General features: G+C 35.6%; 1 protein-coding gene across 1 annotated transcript; it reads right to left on the bottom strand.

Moving 5' to 3' along the window:
- Positions 1-312: 312 nt before the first annotated feature.
- LOC105033284 (anthranilate synthase beta subunit 2, chloroplastic) lies at positions 313-8897 on the bottom strand. The gene is given in 9 exon segments (XM_010908019.3): positions 313-567; positions 4415-4550; positions 5989-6088; positions 6175-6270; positions 6273-6284; positions 6364-6401; positions 6544-6614; positions 8388-8554; positions 8639-8897. Coding segments are annotated over 9 exon segments (852 nt in total). The 5' UTR covers positions 8760-8897; the 3' UTR covers positions 313-456.
- Between the last annotated feature and the right edge of the window lie 318 nt (positions 8898-9215).

Genomic DNA, 9215 nt, shown 5'->3' on the forward strand with positions numbered 1-9215 from the left:
GACATGCAACCAAAGGCCGCCATTCTATGCTCACAAGAATATACAATGCCGGATTCTGATAAAATTTTGGCATCCAAACAATCTCCTGCAGGGTTACTGTACCACTATATAGAACAATATTCTAGGATCAAGGCACCATTACTTCAGATTTCAGACAAACTTCACTGAAGTAGAGGATGAGCAGGAATTTAAGGGGGATATAGAAGAAGGAATTGAATCGAAATGGGTATCAATATAAATGCCATACAAGCCATTTTTGTTTATTTGCTCCAAATCTTAATAAAAAATAATTTGTCTCCCACCTAATACATTTTTTGATCAAAAAATCAATCTGGTTGATTTTGCAACCTTAGCTCGATGAGAAAATGGGTCAGATTCTACATGACCAAATGTGAACTCACAACCATTTATTCATTGGAGAAATCGAGCATCTATCTAGTGGCATTCAGACTCAAATTATTCCTTTCGAAGTGGCTCTGAATCCAGCTTATTGATCAGCTTCATGAAATTGAGAACCATCGTTTTACCTTCAGAAGTAATGATGCTTTCAGGATGGAACTGAACTCCCTGCAGCTCAAAAAGTAAATACAAATTAGGAAAGATCACAACAGTCATTCATAGGCAACATCAAAGAAAAAAGCACTGACAGATACAGGAACAGATATTGCTGCATGACTAGCATTGGAAGGGCCAATTGATCAGAACAATGAGAATATTAGGTAAGTTTCACTACTCCGGAAAATCGAATGGCACCCACACTGCAAATCCTGGATACATCCTTGATCCTAACTCACAGAGGTGCCCCATTAGATATATCTAGGGGTGGCAATTGAGTCGGGTTAGGTCAATGCAAGTTGGGTTAGAAAATCGTCGACCCAAACCCGACCTGTTTATTAAACAGGTCAAAAATTCAGACCTAAATCTAACCTATTTATTAAACAGATAATCCAATCTGACCCACTTAATTCGTTTATTAAATAGATCAAATTAGGTTAAATGGATTAAATAGATCGGGTTAAATGGGTTAGAAACAGGTTAAGCAAGTGTTAAACAGGTTAAATAGATCTTAAACGGATTAAATAGGTTAAATGGGGTCAATAGGTTATCTGATTCAATCCGACCTAAATATTAAATGGATTAAATAGGTTAAATGGGTCAGATATCTGAAATCCAAATCCGATCTAAACATCAAACAGGTTAAACGGATTGATCTGTTTATGACCCAACCCGTTTAGCCTAAATCCAAATCTCTTTATGGTAGGTCGAACACGGGTCAGGTTAGTGGGTCGGATCATATTTTGCCGGCCTTAGATATATCCTCAAGATTCAAGCACTATGGGTATGGTTCATTCAGTCAAGTTACACTGATAACTTGACACTTCTCACCAAGACAAACAAAGATGATATTGACCTAATGCAAAAGAATGTTCTTCAAATAGAAATGATCCTCAAATCACCAGAATAGAGAAATGATCCTCAAATCACCAGAACAAAAAGCAGAAGGGAGATAAGCACCAGAGAAAACAAAAATGGTACAAATTAAGGCTTTCAATGCATTATTTGGGATTGCTTGGAAGTCAGAAGTCCTTATCCATGCAACAATGTACTGTCAGCCAGGATTTACATTAAAAAGAGGTGTTCAAAAAGAGTGAGAGAGAATTTAGGTGGAACTTGGATTCAAGATCCCTATTTTTCGGGGACAATGCAAATCACGTTGGAGCAGGAATTCCTAGTCCTGAAAAAGTTGGTACAGAAGGAAACAAATGAGCAGGATGTATATCGCTAACTCCTAATTTGTATGTCTTATTTGAACTGCAGCTCTCCCTCACCCAAATAGAGCCACCAATGCAAAGACAGAATGAAATTCAATCATGTCTGACTGCACTTAAATCGATACATGGATACTTACGCCAATGCAATATTTGGCGTATTTATGGGTCTCATATTTTTGTTTATTTTGCTTAAAAACAAGAATACAAATAACTGGGGAAAATATAATTCAACTTTATTGACTATTGTCATTTTCACACAAAGTATTACAGAGCTTTTTGCCTTAGTTTTGAATTTGGAACTCCTTGTGTAGCTTAAGTATATAAATGTCCAATTTTAAATATCAGTTGGCATATTAAAAAGTGCAATTTTAAGTGACTTTAAGTTCCAAGATTTTAGGTGCCTTTATACATTGGGATCCCTAATTTCTGATTGTGTGATAGTTTTATACATTGGTTACTATGTGGATCATAGTTTTCTGGGTTCTTTCCTTTTTTTATATTTGTGAGTTACTTTTCTCTAATAGTGAAAATATATTTTATTTAGCAGAAAGAATTAGTAGGTCATGTTTTAAGCAACAAAAGATCCTTTGACTCTTAAGGAGGAGGGTTTTTTTTTTTTTTTTTTTTTCATTTTGATGTCTTCATACCAATAAAGCAATAAGAACACCCAAAGGTCAACAAAAAGGGTAATTATCCACAAAAACTAGAATTTTTATCCTTTTTAAGGCAATAAAGCAAGAGCTGATAAAGCATACTTGTGTAGATATACATCCTCTACAAAGGACTGATAATACATACGTTTGTAAATGCTGATAGCCTGAGACCTTAATGTTATACTATGTATATTGTTTTTGCTTCTTTCGGTCTTTAACTACATTCTTTTATACTGCATAGCTGATATCTTGCATCTTCTACATTCCAGCATAGGTTAATTCTGCAAAATGTCATTTCACACAACCACCTTTTCTCAAAATTATGTGATACAAGCCTATCATACTGCAGATCAAACACATTATTGTCAACCATTGGTGAACATATAGTCATTAAAAAGTCAATATTAAGTACTATATCTGAACAAAACAAGTCAATTTGTTTTAGGGGTGTTGGTAGCTAATGGTAATAATGGGATTGCAAGATTAAATCTGAAAAGAATGATTTAGAAAGAAATGGAGAAGGATTACTACGTGAATGATAATGAATGACTGCCAGATGGTCTAGCTGAATCAAAATGGTTACTGCAAAATCCATAAGAAGTAAGCTAACCAAATGACAATAATTAAGACTATGATTTACAACCAATGACCAGAACCAACATTGGTCAAAAGTGCTAGGATAGCCCAGCAACATGTTAGTTACAAAGAAGCTTTAGAGGGTTTCAACTGACAATGTAAAGAATGCAATGAAAATAAAATCAACTAATGTGCATGACAAAAATAGAACATCACAAACAAAAAAATATTAAAAGGCGAAGAAGGTTCACATTGAGAAATATTTGTCTCATATTTTCAAATGCTTCTCTATCTTCCTCCTTATTCACCAATCATTAAAAATATCATTTAACAAGCAACAGGCTTAAATAGCCCAGAAGCATGTGAAGCATGCATGTTGGCAGCAAAACTCATAACATATGCTTCACTACATTTGAGCCTCTACATTTAACCACTTACATGGATCACAGTACAATATGTGATTATTTCTTTTCTTTCAACCATTTGAGAATATGATCTCAATCCTATGCACCTTCGAATCTGTGTCATTTCTCCAAGCATGAGGATCAAGCAACTCTTTAACACTATATCACTATAATAAGGAGGCTATTCTGATGTCTTGTCAAGAGCACAGCTGGTCCTGCCTATTTTCAGGTAGTCCATATCTCAGTTGAAGTGAAGAATGAAAGTCAAGTTGAATAGAACTTATTAGGTATTTGGTAGTCAATCATTGATCTTTATAAAACCTGCTTTCCTACAATCTGAAATCAGATTATGAAAAGTGTTTTTGGCAACTTTTAGTTAGTTGTGTGGCATTGTGACTGATGACAGCCATCTACATAAGTAGCATACTACTGCACTTCTCAGCAATAAGATGAAAATGAACATGAAATTCATGTTTATGTTAAACTTTGACGAGTGGTGGATTACACTCAAACTAACCTTCTTCACTTTCTCCTATTCTCCTTCATCTTCATCTACTATAGCCTTCAACTTCTTCCTCTTGTGGTCTCACTCTTAGAGTCAAATGGTGGATGTGGATTTAAGATACAAAATTATATTTAATGTGATTATATGAAATTAGAGGAGGAAGAAAGAGACTGGGAGAGGGAAAAAGATTGGCAGTCCTTTTCTTTGCAATCTGTTTCTCATTTGCAATATTTTGTCCCCGTTCTCCCAACTAACAAATACAAGAAGACTGCAAAAGAATAGGAAAGTAGATCCTAGCATTTTTCTTTGGCAAGTATTTTTCATATATTCACTTCACTTACAACCAGAGACAGAGGGGAAAAAAGGGAAGAAGATAAATAAAATAGTTTCCTGAGTTGATTATTATTCAATGAAATGACATCGAAGATCCAGTTCCTACTTATTATTTTGCTGTAGAACATGAAGATGGAACCCAAAAAAAAAAACTAGTACTAGCCAGCGCACCTGGATATGTCTATACTTTTTGTGGCGAGCTGCCATTATCAGTCCATCTTCTGTCCATGCCGTAATCTCAAGTATATCACCAGGGAAACTATCATTATCAATCACAAGGCTATGGTATCTACCAGCAGTGAAAGGGCTGCATTGCAATGGTAAAAAAGTCAAAAATATGAATGATATCATCTTAAATTGTTGATGCAACTAACATAAAGTACAAATTGATTTGCACGAGATAATAGGCTCTAAGATCTTGCAGCCTTTATTTTCAAGGCTTCTAATGTGCATAGGTAACGACAAATGTTTCACCACCTTAACAGGCAGGGAAGAACGATAGTCTCTTGCCAGGACAACACCCAATTAATACCCATCAAACATGTGCTGTAATGTTGCTGAAGACCCAATACTCACAATTCGATTGTGTCCCTCCCCCCTCCAGAAAAAGAACATATGAACTAACCCAAAGATATAATATGCAAAATGACACACATAAACCATGTGCTTCACTCAAAATGGAGACAATAGTAAAAGTAGTCAAAATAGCAATGCCAAGAATACTGGACTCAAACTTGCCTTAGGTCAGAATCTGATTCCTAAAAGTGTTCAGCAAAAAAATTCAATGGACAATCATTTTTTAAATAACTCACTAACTTCAAAAGAAAAGAAGAGTAAATTCCAGCAAATATAAAAGATTATGACAAGTTCTCAAACTAAGAAAATAAAATTAAACAATAATGCTCCCACATATCATTGTTGTTAGAAATTTGTCCATGATACTCATCCTTTATCCTGATTGATAACCAGAGGAGTTTTCCCAGAAAAGGTCTTAAACTACGATTTAGAGGGAAGAAAAAGAAATCCTTGTGAAAGTACAAAATTAAAGAAAAAATTCTACTTTTCAATAACTAAATAATGTATATAAGCTATTAGTTAGCAAAAGGATCCAAGGCCCTCCCAGATAAGTTACTATTCTAATCTTGCATTTAGGGCTGTTCAGCTTCCTAAAGCATCATACGGTCAATGCCCCATTAAACATGCTGATCGACAGTCCAAATTAAAGAAACAGACAGTAGAAAAGGTAAGAGTATCTAACAGAGTTCAATTTAGATAGCAAAATTGATTGTAACCAGAAATTTAAGAACAGCATGGTCAATGAAATTCTAGAATTTGGCCTTACACATGACTTAACATCTAAATAACATAATCAAAATGGATCTAATCCAAAGGTATAATTCATCATATGGATCTAAATCTTATGATTCTAAATTGGTCTCGATCCAAGGATGGGAACCAGATCGTTTAGGGCCATTTGGTCCAGATCATAAGATCTGGATAGTGAATCGTAAGATTTAACAACAATGTTCACAACTTTATCATCACCTTTGTCACTCCAGTTTGCCTATCTTCAAACCCCAACCCCCCCCCCCCCCACTCGCTCTCTCTCTCCTCTCTCTCTCTCTCTCCGAAAACAGCTGAGGAAATCTATGCTTACTTTCCAAATGTAAGCTACTCTAAGCTCAGCAAATAGCATAAAAAAGAAAGCAAAATTTATTGCCAAAAAAAATCAATACAAGGCTCACTTCGGCAAGCCATAAAATAAATTATCTTCTTGATTTTCATCGTAATATACAAGAGAGCTCTTCCCATGCATTACACCATAAGGAGATCGCACAATTTTTCCTGAAATAAATAGTAAGGAATTAAACTTGGCAATATACATTACAAATTAAATATTTCTGCTGGCATGCAATTATAACCATCCAAACCTCCAAATGCCTCTCCTATGCATTGTAAGCCCATACAAACTCCAAACAAAGGTATTGAAGGCCCAAGTTCTAAAACAGTTTGCAATGATATCCCGAATCTTGAGGTGACCCTATACATGGAAGACATGGGGTGTTTACTCTTCTGATCAAATGACAACATAATGACAACTTTTAGCAAAAAATACTCACCAGGCCCTGGAGAAATAAGTATCCCTCTTGGATTTTTCCTAAAAGTACAAAATTGGATTTGAATTTTCAATGAAACATAAAAAATTCAGTTCAGTGCTACTTGGGCTGTAATTTCGATATATAAACAAAAAAAAAAAAATCGACTGAATTAAATGTTATGATATCAGAAACAAACTGTACCTTTTTATATCATTCACAGTGATTTCGTCATTACGATATACCTCAAAATTAGCTCCCAGCTCTCCCATATACTTCAGCACCAAATGAATAAGTTAGATTTTTCTGTTTTTTCTTTTTTCAAATGAGCCACAATATTCACTATATTGATATATCAACATAAACTAGGAGTGATTTCCATAGTTTCTGTCATGCTCTAAAACATTGAAGACAACCCTTCATTTTTTTTTCCTGATTTAGAACAAACAGAAGCTCTCTTCTATTTCTTCCAGAGGTTTCCAAATAGATGTGGCAAAACATTTGGTTTATGTTACAGATTTCCTTTTCCAAATATGGCTGCAAACAACTTTGATATCAACTTGATGACATGACTTTTCCACTCACTATTCAAGACTTAAGTGCATCTCCTTATAGCAAACTACACTTCCTATGGTTTTAGAGCAAAGATCATGCATCATTCTTATCAATATTATGTTGACTGGAAGTAGATTAGGTGTATCGGGAAGCATAAATTTCCAAACTTGTAAATTTGATTCAATGAACTAGCAACGCATGCATGAAATTGAAAGTAAAGAATGAAATGAAGAATGAAAAAGCTCTACCAGAAATTTGTACAGTAGAATGCAGAAGTGAAACTCAGAGATATAAATTTCAGCAAAACCAAATAAAAGATGCAAGTAAACCTCAAGATAATCCTCAAATTATCTAAGATACTTTTTTTAACAAAACAAAAGTTACCATAGACACTATAATCTATGCTCTCACTGGCACAGTCCAATTTTTGCATATATTAAAAATCGCATTAATGATCCCAACAATGATGCCCTTTCATCAATGGTCAAATGTAGTTAAATCTATCTTAATCTGTCAAGCCCCTTAAAATTACATCTTAGCCACCTCATATGTAGACATCCTTTGACCAGATACAATAATCATGCTATTCCTATAAGGTCAGCATATCTGTTGTGTTCTGTATCATAATATGGTGATTAGAACAATATATTGCTCTATGTAAGGATCGCATAACACACAGGTCTAATGTGTTCTCTATAACTATTTCATTTCTTTTTTAAGAGTACATATGGGACTTCATACTATAAAACCTATAATGTTTCTATCCCTTAGTATTGGTCTTGCTCATAGAATAAGCCCATTGCACTTGAATGCATATGGCTTCTTGCATTGGATATAAAGTAGTAGATATTATCTGTTTCATGATCCATTTGGTTACTGGAAGGGCAATTATGATGTTCTGCTAGCTTTGCTGTCTACTGAAACATTATTAGAAGAAAGACTAACAAAAGAATTATTGTACAACATTCATATATTATAACTCACCTACTTTTACAAAACTTTAGGTTTATTCCTTTCCATTTATATTAATGTGATATCACCATCAAAATGCAAAAAGTTCCTTCTTGTATATTTACAAGCTTAAGAATAAAAAATGCATGCTTTACATTACAAGCCTAAGAATAAAAAATGCACGCTTTAGCACTCAGGTTTAACTATATTTATATTAAAGCATGCAGTACCAATTGTAATAGAAAGTCCCTTTTCCAAATTAAATTAAGAAACAGAGTACAGACAGACTGTCACTATATCAAGACCCCATACTGGAAGGAAAACAGATTCCTTCATTTGCTCTCGTTTGTTCCAAATTAACTCATATCATCCCCCTTTCTCCGACACATCACAGGTTCCTACGGCAAATTTCACCCATTCAATCAACAAAAATAGTATGAGTTTCACATACGGTATACGGTTAAAATCAAAACCGATGATTAAAAATTGAATCTTGGTATGCAAAAAAGACAAGAATGAGCAACCAATTTTAATCGAAATACCTGGCATAGATTGTAAGTAAAGCTGTCGTAATTATCGATAACAATGATCGGCTTCTCTTCGCTCCTATTCACAGCCAAAACCCTATCATTCTCAATTCCAGACACCGCTGCGGCTCCGGGAACAATCGATCGGTTCCTCCCAAGAGCCAGCCCACCACGCCCGACTCCTGAAACAGCAGAGAAGAGATCAGTAAACTAGAAAAGAGGAACCAAGTCAAGCAGTTCCACTGAATGTGAGGGAGAGATCATACTCGGTGGACGGAAAAGAGGAGAGGCAGCAGTCCGGAATAGAGGGAGGGGGAGAGGCCTGGCTAATTTTTGTGGGGCGAGAAAGGGTTTTGGAGCAAGGGAGAGCGGAGCGGGCGACGCCATGAGAGGAGGTGGAAGAGGAGGAGAGAGAATGGGCGGAATGAAAGGGAGGCGAGGGGGAGTGAATGTATAAAATCGATGGCTTCAGGGGGGTTTTCCGCATTCATTGCTTTCTTCTTCCTGCCAACCGCGTTGCCCGCTAGATTCTGTTTGATCTTAGCTAGCCACAAGGTCGAGAAAGGTATTCGCCCGCTAGAATCTAGACTGGATATCCTGCTTGTTTTTTTTTTTTTTTGGGTTACATATCCCGCTTCTTTTAGAGGGCTCGGGTTGTACTTTTCGCGCGAAAGGGCGATTGATCTTTTTCTTTTCACAATATAAAGATCATGTTTCGCACGCATTTCAAAGCACTTGAACCATACATTTCATCTGGTTGCGGCTTTTGCCTGCCGGGGAAAAAAGAAGCGCTGGAACCATATATTTTATCTGCATGCATAAATCTTGTAGTGGCTTTTACCT

Source organism: Elaeis guineensis, chromosome 3, assembly GCF_000442705.2.
Source record: "Elaeis guineensis isolate ETL-2024a chromosome 3, EG11, whole genome shotgun sequence".
NCBI lineage: Eukaryota > Viridiplantae > Streptophyta > Magnoliopsida > Arecales > Arecaceae > Elaeis > Elaeis guineensis.